Below are 13,492 nucleotides of genomic sequence, written 5' to 3'. Positions count from 1 at the left end.
TCAGCTGCAGTTCGGTGGGGCCCGCGGAGGAGAGGGCGGCAAGACCCTTGCTGGCCAAGGGAGAGGGCCCGCTCTAGGGGGAGGTTTCCCTTCCCCACGCTGTCCCACCCTTGCCGCCCCAAGCCCAGAACCATCGCCCTTGCCCCCTGGCCCTGCCCCTGCTGACTGGCCCTTCACCTCCATCTTGGAGGGCTGGGTGCTCGTCCGGGGGAAGCGCGGCACCCGCAAATTGCGGGTTCGATCCCTCCCCTCTGACGAGGAGGGAGAGGAGGCCCCGCGAAAGATGCTGCAGGGGGCTGATGCTGCTAAATCTTCTGACGTGCCCCCGGAAGGATCCCAGCAGGAGGCGCTGGGCATGGAAGCGGACAGAGGCAATACTGCCCCCCTTGTCAAGTGCCCCCCGAGGAGGCCTCTGCAGGAGTTCCCCCGGTCCCTTTGCCACCTGTACCCCCCGCCGCCGCCGCTGCTGGGACAATTGTTGCCCCGGTTACTTGTGGGGAGGACTCTGGGGCCGCGGGGACTGATTTTATGTCCCTATTTGAGGAGATCGAGGCCCTGGGTCTGACCCCGGTCACCCAGGGGGAGGACGACCCCACCCCCCAGCAGGCTTCAATCCTGGCAGAGGCTTAGTCCTGCTGCCCCTCACCCCAAGCTGTCGCCCCCGGCTCTAGTCCTTGGGGCGCCCCTGTCCCTACCTGTCTGCCTGGCCACAGATGGCACCCCATCTGAGGCCGCCGAGCCTCCTGGGGCGACGGCCGATGCTGAGTGGCCGGGCCCCAAGCCTGTGGGCGCACCCTCCACCACCTGGGCAGAGCAGCTAGCCTCCCCTCCGGAGGGGGCCCCCACTGACAACTCCACCATGCCTAACACCGTGGCTGCGCGTGACGCGCTTATAGCAACTTCTGTGCCCGGTGTCAGCGAAGGTCCTCCCTGTCCCCATCCCCTTAGCCTTGATCCCTGGTTGAGAGGAGCCGCTGAGGACCGAAAACCCAACTTTGTTCTCACTCCCGCCCCATCTCTACCCCTGATCCTGCTCTCACCCCGTTCCTGCCCAAGCCCCAGCCTCAGTCCCCGCACCCGCTTCAGTCCCTGCCCCTGCTCCCGCTCCTGCCCCCGATGCATCACCTGCCTCTCTCCCCTCCTCTTCCCATGTTGCTGCTGCCCCCGAGGTTGTCTCATTCCCGCTACCTACGGACAACCCTCAGGAGGCGGTTTTCGTGTCTCCCCTTCCCGATACTGTAGGGACTGCACTATTCCCTCCACCGACCTCTCCCTTGCCGGGGATGGGGACGGGCTGCCCGGTGCAGTTGCTCCGGGGCTTGGCCCCTTGTTTGCCCATTTCCACAGGCCGCAAGGATCTCTCAGGGGCCCCACCGGAGGACAGCTTTGGGTTCGCTGCCACGTCCCCCTCTGCGCTGAGGGATGAACTGTGCCGCTTCCTAATGGACACCCGTGGCTCGAAGGGCAAGGTGCAGCTCACCCTCCAGCACTGGGCGGACTTCCATCACATCCTTCTGGCCCTGAAGGCCCTTTTGGGGGAGGGGAGAGGGACCGGGAGGTGGGACATTGCAGCCTACCGGCAGGCCCGCAACTTGTGCAACTCCCTATTGACCTTTGGGGTCGAGACCGGGTTGTTGCGGGGCCTGCTGATCACCCTGCCCAGGAGGATCCACCCCAGCCCTCCCTATGACAGTTACCATCTTTGCTACATTAAACACCCGAGGCTGTAGGGTGGGTCTCCACAGGAGCCAGGTGCTCTTCTTCCTTCGGGAGCGGGGGGTACTCTGTGATCTTCCAGCAGGAGACCCACAGGGGTCCAGCCGTCGAGGTTAGCTTTCAGCTGGAGTGGGGGGCGGGGATGGGCTTTATTTCAGCCCCATCAGCGCCCATTTGGCTGGGGTGGCCACCCTGTTCTCCCCTGAACTACAGCCCAAGGTGCTGGGGGTCGCTGAGGTCGTGCCAGGCCGCCTGCTGCACATCCAGGCTTGTGTGGAGGGACTGACATTAAACCTAGTCCACATCTATGCCCCAAACACAGGCCCGAAATGAGTGCGTTTTTTACTGGCAGGCGTCAGACTTCCTCAGCCCTCTGGATCCTCCCAAGGGCCTGGTTCTGGGCAGGGACTTCAGCACCACCCTCAAAGACTGGGGCCACTCAGGAGTCGAGAGTTCCCAGACCTCTGCGGGCGTCCTCCGGGAGATCGTGGACCATCACTCCCCCCTCATGGATCTGGAGGAGATGCGTGGAAGGGCCAGGGCCTTCTACGCAGGCCTTTGCTCCCCGGATCTGACCGATGCCGAAGCCTGCAGGGTGCTCTGGACTGAACTCCCGATGGTCAGCGTGGGCGACCGAGACCGGTTGGAGCCGCCTCTCTCTCTGGCCGAGTTCTGGGAAGCCCTCCATCTGATGCACACGAATAAGTGCCCGGGCATGGACGGGCTGACCGTGGAGTTCTACCGCGTGTTCTGGGACGTCCTTGGCCCAGACCTCGTCACCATGAAGGCAGACCAGGCCCCGTCACTGTCTGGGCTGAGTCCTTGAAAAGCAGGGTCCTCCCTCCCTTCGAGCAGGTGAACTGTGCCCCCCTTATTGCCAAAGAAGGGGGACCTCCGCGACCAATGGAACTGGCATCCCATCTCGTTCCTCAGCACGGACTACAGGGTTGTAGCAAAGGCCATCTCGCTGCAGCTGGGGTCCATGCTGGCAGACGTGGTCCATCCTGACCAGACCTACACCGTCCCGCGCCAGACCATCTTTGATAACTTGTATTTGGTCCAGGATCTCTTGGAGCTGGGGCGTAGGGATGGTCTGTCGTTCGCCCTCCTGTCCCTGGACCAGGAGAAGGCGTTTGACAGGATGGACCACAAGTATCTCCTGGGCACTCTGCGGGCATTTGGCTTCGAGCCCCAGTTCGTGGGTTTTCTCCAGGTGCTGTACGCTAGTGCAGAGTGTCTGGTCAGGCTCAACTGGACCCTGACCGAGCCAGTCAGCTTCAGGCGGGGAGTGCGGCAGGGGTGCCCCCTCTGGGGCCAGCTGTACGCTCTGGCGATCGAGCCCTTCCTCTGTCTCCTCCGCCGGAGGTTGACGGGGTTGGTGCTTCGGGAGCTGGAGCTGCGGCTGGTCCTGTCAGCGTAGGCTGCCGACGATGTGCCCCTCGTGGTCCAGGACCCGGGCGATTTGGTGCGGGTGAAGGCCTGCCAAGCCGTTTACTCAGTGGTCTCCTCTGCCCGGGTCAAGAGCTCTGGCCTGGTGATCGGGGATGGGTGGCAGGCGAGCTCCCTCCCACCCACGCTTCAAGCCATCCGGTGGAGCGCGAGTCTGTTGCTCTATCTCGGCATTTATCTATCCGCCACGCATCCTTCTCCGCCAGAGAACTGGCAGGATATGGAGGCCAGGGTGGGAGATGGAAGGACTGCTCCGGTGTCTCTCCCTGCAAGAGAGGGCACTGGTGCTGAACCAGCTCGTCCTGTCCATGCTCTGACACCAGCTCAATACCGTGAGCCCGGCCCTGGGGATCCTGGCCAGGCTCCAGAGGACGGCCCTGGAGTTTTTCTGGCCGGGGCTGCACTGGGTCTCTGCAGGGGTCCTGAGTCTACCCCTGGAGAAGGGAGGACAGGGCCTGGTCTGCCTTCGTAACCAGGTCCATGTCTTCCACCTCCAGGCCCTGCAGAGACTTCTTTATGGTGCAGGTAGTCCGGCATGGAGCAGGTTGGCACACGCCTTCCTCCGCCGCCTCTGAGGGCTCCGATACAACTGGAAGCTCATTTTTCTTCACCTGAGGGGTCTTCCACGAGACCTCTCCAGGCTGCCGGTCTTCTACCGGGACCTCTTGCGGATCTGGAAGCTTTTTTTGGTGACCAAGTCCATTGTGGTCACCGAGGGGGCCGACCTCGTCGCAGAGCCCATGCTACGTGTGCAAGTGGCAGTCTCCCTCGGTGTGCCGGAGGTTGGTCCTGGCAGAAACCGCCGGGGTCGGAGACCTCCTGGACTACGACAGGGGGGACTGGGTGGATCCCTGTGCGCTCAGTCGGCGCATGGGGCTCTCCACCCTTCCGACCCCCCTACACATACTCCAGGAGGTGGGTGCTGCTTTGTCGCCCCTTTCTCTTGGCTTCCTGTGGCGGGCCCTGCAAGAGGGAGCTCCCTCCCCAAACCTCACCCCGGGCCCTCTGGATCTTTTTATTGGGCCCCTGTTCCGCGAGCCCCCGAACTTCCCCACTCCCATACTCTGAGCCGGCCGCGCACCCTGCAGCCGGTATGCTTCCAAACCGCACCCAGGGACCAACTGTACATGCTCGTGCTTCACACGTTGCATTTCCTCACCCTCTCGTCCCGCCCTGACACCAAGTGGCAGGACAATTTACCGCCTGTGGAGGGTGAGGAGCCCCAGTGGGCCAGCCTTTATTCCACCTTGTTTCCACAGCCCACCGGGGACATCGGTTGGCGGCTCCTTCATGGAGCCGTGAGCACAGGCGTGTATCTGGCGTGGTTCACTCCCATACCTGAGGCCTGACCATTCTGCGGTGTGAGGGAGAACTTGGCGCACGCTTACCTCGAGTGTGCCATGTTGCAGCCCCTGTTCCGGCTCCTCCAGAACCTCTTGTTGAGGTTCTGGCTGCACTTTCCCCCCCTCATCTGTTCATTTTCGCACACCCGATCCATGGCCCTACGAAGTCACGAGACCTCCTCCTCAACCTCCTCCTGACTCTGGCAAAAGTCACCATCTATAACACCAGGAGGAGGATGCTGGACGAGGGGATGCTCTGCGACTGTGGGGCCTATTTCTGTTCCTCCCTGGTCTCACGCCTCCAGGCAGAGTTCCACTGGGCATCATTCGCGGGCTCCCTAGACACCTTTGAGGAGCAGTGGGCACTGTCCGGAGTCCTCTGCTTGGTGTCCCCATTTGGTACCCTTGTTTTGAACCTGTGACCATCACTCCGATCCCTGTTTTTCATTAGTTGTCCCCCGTATTAATTTGGTTCCTGGGTCCAGTGGTCCCTCCTGCTGAGCTGGGGGAGGGGCCTTTAGAAGTGGGCGGGCTTGCGCCCACCCACCTCCCAGGTTTTTCCAATAAGGCCTCACTACAGAGGGGCACCAGCAGGCTTAGCCTCAGATTCATTCCTGTTGCCTTGTGTTATTTAAACACTCATGGGCACGGAGATTGGGAGGGCAAAGGGCACCTGTGCCCTGGCTGGGAAGGAAAGTGGAGTTAGAGTGAGCGGGGGGAAATAGGCAGGAAGAGTGGCAAGAGCGATACAAACACACACACACCTCCCCCCAGAGACAGTTTCATACACAGAACACCACACAGACACACCACACTACACTCAGTTACACACAAACACTACACACAGGGATACGTACACAGTTACACCGCAGACATACTGCACACAGAGACACACATGCATCCTGACACACGCACACACACTGACAGATACACACCATACGCAGACACTTGCCACACACACACACACACACACACAAAGACTTGCATGCACATTTATGCACAGACACACCCAAATACCTACACAGATACACCCCCTCCCCCAAATCCCCATTTACAGATCAGAGGAATGTGGAATATCCCGTTTCTCCAGAAACAGGAAATGGGTTGTGCCAATAAAATCTTGAAGCTAGTCTTAGTCACTTACGTAAACTATGATACTTTTGCCTAAGGAAGGACGACACGAAACAAGTGTTATTAAATATAAGTATGGTCTATATCCAAGTGGTTCTCAAACTTTTTAGATTGGCGACCCCTTTCACACAGCAAACCTCTCAGTGCAACCCTCCCATATAAATTAAAAACATTTTTTTTTATATTTAACGTTATATCGAATGCTAAATTTAACCCTATTGTTTAAAATGAATTGACCTTTTCTCACTGCTTTTAAATTAAGACTAAAACACGTTTGATCAAATTTTGTTATAAGCAGAAAAGTTTTTTTTTTTTTTTAAATAGTTCCTGTTTAGTACTGAAGAAACGTTGCCAATATCACATTTCACAGCAGACTTAGCACCCCATTGCCATCCTTATTTCTGATGAAATCTAACTGGCACTTTGGCAAATTGATTTTATTAAGTATAAAAAGTAGGATTAAAGTTGTTTTAAGTAATAACAGACAGAACAAATATCAGGAGTAGCCATGTTAGTCTATAGCCACAAAAATAACGAGGAGGCCGGTGGCACCTTAAAGACTAACAGATTTATTTGGGCATAAGCTTTTGTAGCCAAAAAGCCCCCTTCATCTGATGCCCCTTCGCATCTCTGTAAAATCCTTCTCAGATCAGTTGTTTTTTCTGACCTGGGTCCAGCAGTTCTCTCCCACCCCTGTGGTTACAGTCCTTTTGTTTCCAGAAGCTTTCAGGTATCTCTTTGGGGTGGGGAGCTGTCTCTTAAGCCAGTTGAAGACAATCCTTGTTTACTTCCTCCGCCTTACATAGAATTTCCCTAAGGCAGGAAACCTTTGTTTGGTTAAGTAACAAATTCAAGATGGATTCCAATATCAGGTGACATGGTCACATGTCTCTGTAAGACCCCAGTCTCCTTGGGCTGGCCCACATGTACACAGGAAGGCTTGCAGGTCTCTAAGGTGCCACAAGTCCTCCTGTTCTTCTTTTTGCGGATACAGACTAACACGGCTGCTATTCTGAAACCAGAGCCCTTCACAGTTCATTGTTTCTGAAGCACCCTTAATGGCTTCCACTTAATAGGTCCACATCAGGAATACTAGTTTATACCTTCTTCTCCTAACTCCAGACATAGAAATAATACATGCAAATAGGATGAACACACTTAGTAGATTATAACCTTTCTAATGATAAGTTACACAGGGCATTTAGCATAAAGCATTCTCCAGTCATGTCATGTTCATATTCATAAGCATATTTTCATAAAGCATATTGTGACAAAGTTCCTCCTCTATCTTGGTGGGTCCTGCACTTATTGGCGGATTTTCTTGCCTCAGAGATTCACCATGTGGGTTGGGGAACAGCCCAGAGACCTTCCCCTCTGGGAGAACCCACAGTCCAGATCAATTGGGAGGTTTGGGGGGAACCCAGGCCTGCCCTCTACTCCGAGTTCCAGCCCAGGGCCCTGTGGACTGCAGCTGTCTATAGTGCCTCCTGTAACAGCTGCATGACAGCTACAACTCCCTGGGCTACTGCCCCATGGCCTCCTCCAAACACCTTCCTTAGTCTCACCACAGGACCTTCCTCCTGGTGTCTGATAACGCTTGTGCTCCTCAGTCCTCCAGGAGCACACCCTCTCACTCTCCCTCTCCCTCTCAGCTCCTTGTGCCCCTTGCTCCCAGCTCCTCATACTCACACCACAAACTGAAGTGAGCTCCTTTTAAAACCCAGGTGCCCTGATCAGCCTGCCTTAATTGATTCTAGCAGCTTCTTCTTAATTGGCTCCAGGTGTCCTAATTAGCCTGACTGCCTTAACTGGTTCTAGTAGGTTCCTGATTACTCTAGGGCAGCCCCTGCTCTCGTCAATCAGGGAACAGAAAACTACTCATCTAGTGGCCAGTATATTTGCCCTCTACCAGACTCCTGTACCCCACTGGTCTGGGTCTGTCACAATATGGAGTGCAACATCACAGGGTCGTTCAAGGGTTGTTCTGCCTTGTGCCTGCCATTGCCAATCTGAACAATCTGTGTATCTTTTCTGTTTTAGTAGTGTTCTTAAATGTAAGTCAAGTGGGTCAATATGCCCATTAAAAACTGGTTTCAACATCCTGGTGTTGGAGCTCACTCTGGAGGATAGATTCTTTTTGAAAAACTGGGAGAGGCATTATTGCAGTGGGTTCCACAGTGCTACATCCATGAAGAGTAAAACAAAAATGTGGAGTAGTGACATGACAAATGAGGCCTCCAGATCTACATTTTTTGTAATTAGTTACTACTCAGTACTGTCCATCCATAAGTTACCCTTAAAAGCTGGTTGTCTCCATTTGGGAAGCTTTACTGGGCAGGAGACAGCAGCGGTTAGCTTCTCTGTCTCATTGTACTGAGCTGAGCCACTGTGACCTCACATTGGAGTGGCAATGTCAAAACCATCCCATCAGCACATGTAGCAATATCCCTCAATGGAACAACAAGACATGGGCGGCTCCTTCCAGGTTTGTGTTACTGTGTGGAACTCCAATCGTTGCAATAGATCCAGTTGTTCTTTGTAGATATCAACCTTTATCTGTGTCCGGATCCAGTATTGGTAGTGATATTGTACAAGAAATGTACATGGAATCAGACACTGAACAAGATTGTGTCACTGATCCCAAATTATGCATTGTGCTAAAAGGAACTTGCCTACATAATTTAACACATTGTTGATCTACGGTAGTATTGCTGAGCACTGGGGACAACACCATTCAATTATCTGTTTATCTCTACTAAGGTCAGGCAGTTTTCCTTTTTCAGTATTTTCTAATGAACTGGTTCTGGTGGTTAGCACTTAACATCCATAATAAGCGGTACAGGTAAGTTCTCTACCAATACAAATTTCCCTTGTCTTTAGGCTGTTTTTACTTGTGTTTGATTAAACAGTTTAGCAACATCATGCATACTGTACATGGTCTATCGTTTCTCAATAGCCAGGCCCTCAATGCCATGGTTCAGAGACGGTTTCCGCTGTCTGGTGGTCCAAATGGTTAATGTGTTTTTTTAACGTATGTTTTTACCATGTAATAGTCACCAAGTTACTTATAACACAATCTATGCTTTTGTTCTGTTTTTTCCCAATTCTTTAGCACAAGTAGACCTGCTTTTGCAGTTTTTGCAAAGACATTTATTTTTACTTCCTTATCTTGTGCATTACATTAGTATTGTATAGTAATTTCTCCCTACTGTTACTCACACCTTCTTAAAAAGAAGAACAGGAGGACTTGTGGCACCTTAGAGACTAACAAATTTATTAGAGCATAAGCTTTCGTGGACTACAGCCCACTTCTTCGGATGCATATAGAATGGAACATATATTGAGGAGATATATATACACACAGACAGAGAGCATAAACAGGTGGGAGTTGTCTTACCACCTCTGAGAGGCCAATTAATTAAGAGAAAACAGTTTCTCTTAATTAATTGGCCTCTCAGAGGTGGTAAGACAACTCCCACCTGTTTATGCTCTCTGTCTGTGTGTATATATATCTCCTCAATATATGTTCCATTCTATATGCATCCGAAGAAGTGGGCTGTAGTCCACGAAAGCTTATGCTCTAATAAATTTGTTAGTCTCTAAGGTGCCACAAGTCCTCCTGTTCTTCTTTTTGCGGATACAGACTAACACGGCTGCTACTCTGAAACTTTTCACACCTTCTTGTCAACTGTCTGTAATGGGCCACTCTTATTACCACTTCAAAAGTTATTTTTCCCCCATGGTATCCTGCTGTTAATTGATTTATCTCGTTAGACTGACCTCACAATTGGTAAGGCAACTCCCATCCTTTCCTGTATTTATACCTGCTCCTGTATTTTTCACTCCATGCATCTGCTGAAGTGGGTTCTGGCCCACGAAAGCTTATGCCCAAATACATGTGTTAGTCTCTCAGGTGCCACAAGGACTCCTGGTTGTTTTTGCTCATACAGACTAACACAGCTACCCCTCTGGAATTTTGAGGGTATTAAACGATTATGACATTTGATTGTACTTAGCATAGGTGTAGTTTGACTTCTATATTTGGGGCAGCAGCTCCAGCCAGGCCAACAAGGCTGCATGTGGCAGGCAAATTCCACTCCTGCCTGAGGCTTGCAGGGCTGGGCCTGCTGTGGGGTCACCGCTGGCCTGTGGGGCCAGGCGCTGCGTCAGTGTTTCTTTGGGACTCTCACAGGGTCCCAGGGAGGAGTTAACCAGGGCCATGGAGTGGCTAAAGTGCAGGAGCCCTGAGCTGGGGGAGGGGGCCTTGGAAGCCACAGCTGGAAACCACCCAGCTTTCAGGGGCTTCGGGTGGGAGGGCTAGGGCTGCCCCACTCCCATGCGTGGGTTTCCTGTTGACTCAGAGTCAGCCCTGTGCTCGGTCACATGGTGCCGCCAGGCCCCCTCCCTGCACGGCAGCTGCTGGAGCGGAGTTAGATTTTCCTACTATCTAACCTCAATCTCCTTTGCTGTAGATTATGCCCATTACTCCTTGTCTTACCTTCAGTGGACATGGGGAACAATTGATCACCTTCATCTTTATAACAGCCCTTAACAGCCTAGAAGACTTCCCAAGCTCGACTGAAAGGTTCCAGTTCATGGAGAATCCACCTGGGGAGTTGTTCTCTTTGATTTAGGTAGCTTTAGGACCCCAGTAGCCATAACACCCCTGTGAGGTTCATTGTACAAAGGGGAAACTGAGGCATGGCGAGACTAAGTGACTAGCCCAAGGTCAGTTTGTGGCAGAGCAATGGATTGAATGCAGGTCCACCACATCTCCACCTAGCACCATCCTTCTTCCCCTTTTTTTTTTTTCAACTAGAATAATACATTCCTCACACACCAGTCTTCCCAGTGACATCAGTGGCACTACTCAGCGTAAAGGTGATGAAGTCAGGCCCTGCTGTATCTTCTGCAAAGTGCCTGGCTCATTTGGGGGCACTATAAAAAAAGTAAATTCTCCCCCCCAAAAAACTGTATTAAGGTTAAGAAAATAACCTGCTGGCTGATTGTGCTACGTCTCTCTCTAGATGCTGTGTCAAAGAGAGAATACCAGCCTGCTACTGCTGCTAGCTAATGAAGTTGCTCCTTTACCTCACGCGGTAGAGCACTATGTGGGAGAGCCTCCCCCTACACCAACCTCTAGTGCAGCATTAGGCTCAATTCCCCGTACTTCTAATGATCCAAATGTTCCTTAGGGTCACTCATCTAAGTCTTGCAGCCATTTAGCTTATGAGACAGACCCATCGTCCTAGGTGCTGTAAGAGGAGAGCACCGCAGCTGGGGCTTTCACCGGAGCTCAACCAAATCTCCGACACATCATTGAACCTGCCGGCTGAAAAGATCAAGGAAAACACCCTCGCGGCTGATGGACGAGTTCTCTGTATTAAAAAGAGGCGATTGTTTTATTGACCTAAAATATGGAATGCAATATCCTGGCCAGTTGGTACGACTGAAAAGGCTCTGGGTTTCCTTGTAGAGCAGCAGGGCACGGTCTTCATTCCAGTGTTAGTCGTCTCTTTCACTGCGTCACGTCGGCTGCGAAGGCTTCAGCGCAGAACTCGATGTTATCGTAGGTCTATCTCGTCTCCTGGGGACAGGGGAGTGAGTCAGAGACAGCTGCATAAAGGAACGGGGCTTGGGGTGGGTTTTATGCTACTTGATCTGGAAGTTCTCTGGTGTCTTTCCCAAGGATCTCAAAGTGACTAACCCTAGGGGTCCCCATCTACCTTTGGATCTCCATCCCTTGAGCTTCCCATCAGCAGACATCACCATGATTAAAAAGGAGGTCAGTGTCTTCATCCCCATCTAAAGGTGCGCTGATTGTGGCACAGAGGGCAGAAGTGATTTTCCCAAGGTGACCCCTCAGGACAGCGGCAAAGCTGAGAATAGAGCCTGACCCCTCATCCTCTGCATGATCCATTAGGCCACACTAGCCTATTGTATTGCTAACCCCTAGAGACCAGGATGCTAGTCGATTGACCTCTCTGCTCTTCAGCCAAATCTTGCTGCTAAGTATGGGTTGTGATGAAGTGGGAAGTTTTGGTAATATTTTTTATGAAGCTGATGTGTTCCTCAGTTTCCCCTCTCTGCTGTGTCTGGCCTCAGGGCTGACCTGAGTCAAGGGTTACCGTATTTCAAGTTTTCAAAAAGGGGAACCGAGGGAGGAAGGTGGAGTGGGGTACAATTGGGGATACTGGAGGGGGCACCTACGGCAGGGTACTCACTGGAGGGTGGGGGGTGTCGCTCCCTGTCATGGGGGCAGGACAGCTGATGCAAGTCCAGCATGCAGCGACAGCCACCAGTTAGCACCTCCCTGCGGGACCCCGTTCCCCGGGGCTGGGAGCCGGGGCCTGGGTGGGCAGGATCGGGCAGCTGTGGTTGCACCAATCAGCTGCAGATGCAGGGGTGGGACCAATCAGGAAGCTGAACAATTGGGACTCTTGCTGAGCTCCAGCGTCTGCTCTGCAAAACACCTGGACATTTCCTGTTATCTGAAAAATCTGCCCGGACAGAGGAAGGAGGCTCATAGGAAACGTGCAGGAAAACCCGGACGTCTGGTCACCCTACCTGAGTCTCCAGCCCTGGACGAGCCTGGCCTGTGTTCCCTGGGCATGGGGGCGGCTACACCTGCTGGGAGACAACAGGGAGCTCACTCAGAAAGGGACCGGAGCAGCCTCTGCCCTTGCTGGGATCCCGCCTGACACTCTCCACATTGCCCAGCTATCTGTTGGATTCCCGCCCGCCCCAACCTCCAGCCTGCACTCCCCATGCCACCTCCCTCCCCCTCTGCCCGGATCCCTCCCCCATCCCGGCCTGCCCTCCCCACACCTCCCGCCTCCTCCACTGCCGGGATCCCTCCCTTCCCCAGGAGAAACCCCTCAGTCTTTGGCCAATTCCCCATAGCACAATCTCAGCTTTCTACGGCAGCAGGGAGCTCATGCACAGCCAGCCCATCGGTGCAGTTAACCCAGAGTAATTTTAGGGCGCTCCATAAATTACATAATGCACTGGGGTGGACGGGGGTCTTGAACATCACCCAAAACCCGTGTTACTGTCCCATCCCCGACACAGCTGGACGAATGTCCACCCACCTGTGACTCTGGTCCGGGTGCTGCTGGTCGGTGCTGGCATCTGCTGGGTGCCACCTGTAGTTGCAGGAGAGAAGGAGGAGAGAGGTTCAGCTCTCAGGGGCTCACCCTGAGCTAGCCGCTCCCCCACAGGGATGGGGATTTAGAAGCCGTCAGGAGAAGGTTTGGGTGACCCATAGCTGAGTTGGGGAATGTTCCAATGAGGAATCAATGGCGGGGAAGAGGAACAGAATGCCCCCCCCCAAAAAAAGGAGAATGTTTGGTTCACTGTTGGACTGATGAAGCAAGAAAAATAACTGTTTCTTGGATCCAGGACTCCTCCCTCCAGGTGTGAGCAACTCCACATCCATCTATTTATTCCCCATCCCCATTCCTCCTTCTTTCCCTTTCCAACACCGCTATCTTTTCCTATCTGTATATTAATAGATCTTTCCCTCTGTGTCTCTCATCCCCTCACCCCCCAACAACAACTTGATGTCTCTCTGATGGGTGTCTCTCTCCCATACACAATTCCCCAGCGTGGAGCCGTGATCCCCACTGGGAAAGGAGAAGGAAGAGATGGGGGTTGGGCTGGTACAAGCGAACCATCAACTACTGGCCTGGCCCTGTCTGGACGGAGTTGCCTCAGTGATACAGTGGAAGACCCTAACTCCCTTTGTGGACCTAGAACAGGAAGTCAGGTGTCTAAACCAGGGGTGAAAGTAACTTAAAGGTGTTACTGGTATGAGGGCCTGGCTCTGGGCTCTTGGAAGGGGCAGGGCCTGG

General features: G+C 53.3%; 1 protein-coding gene across 2 annotated transcripts in view; it reads right to left on the bottom strand.

Annotated features, from left to right (window-relative positions):
- LOC103307061 (uncharacterized) overlaps nt 1-13,492 on the bottom strand; it is a 28,511-nt gene that overhangs the window by 12,998 nt on the left and 2,021 nt on the right. Inside the window, exons 2-3 of one of the 2 annotated variants that reach the window (XM_065594401.1) lie at nt 12,731-12,784; nt 12,207-12,269 (exon numbers count right to left, since the gene is read on the bottom strand). In XM_065594401.1, the coding sequence (XP_065450473.1) occupies nt 12,207-12,269; nt 12,731-12,784 (117 nt within the window). The remainder of the gene's footprint in view (nt 1-12,206; nt 12,270-12,730; nt 12,785-13,492) is intronic. The other variant, XM_065594402.1, reaches the window with a different exon arrangement.

The sequence above is a fragment of the Chrysemys picta genome, chromosome 4 (assembly GCF_011386835.1).
Source record: "Chrysemys picta bellii isolate R12L10 chromosome 4, ASM1138683v2, whole genome shotgun sequence".
Lineage (NCBI taxonomy): Eukaryota > Metazoa > Chordata > Testudines > Emydidae > Chrysemys > Chrysemys picta.
Note: the sequence above shows the minus strand (reverse complement) of the source record. Positions and strands in the feature narration are given on the sequence as shown.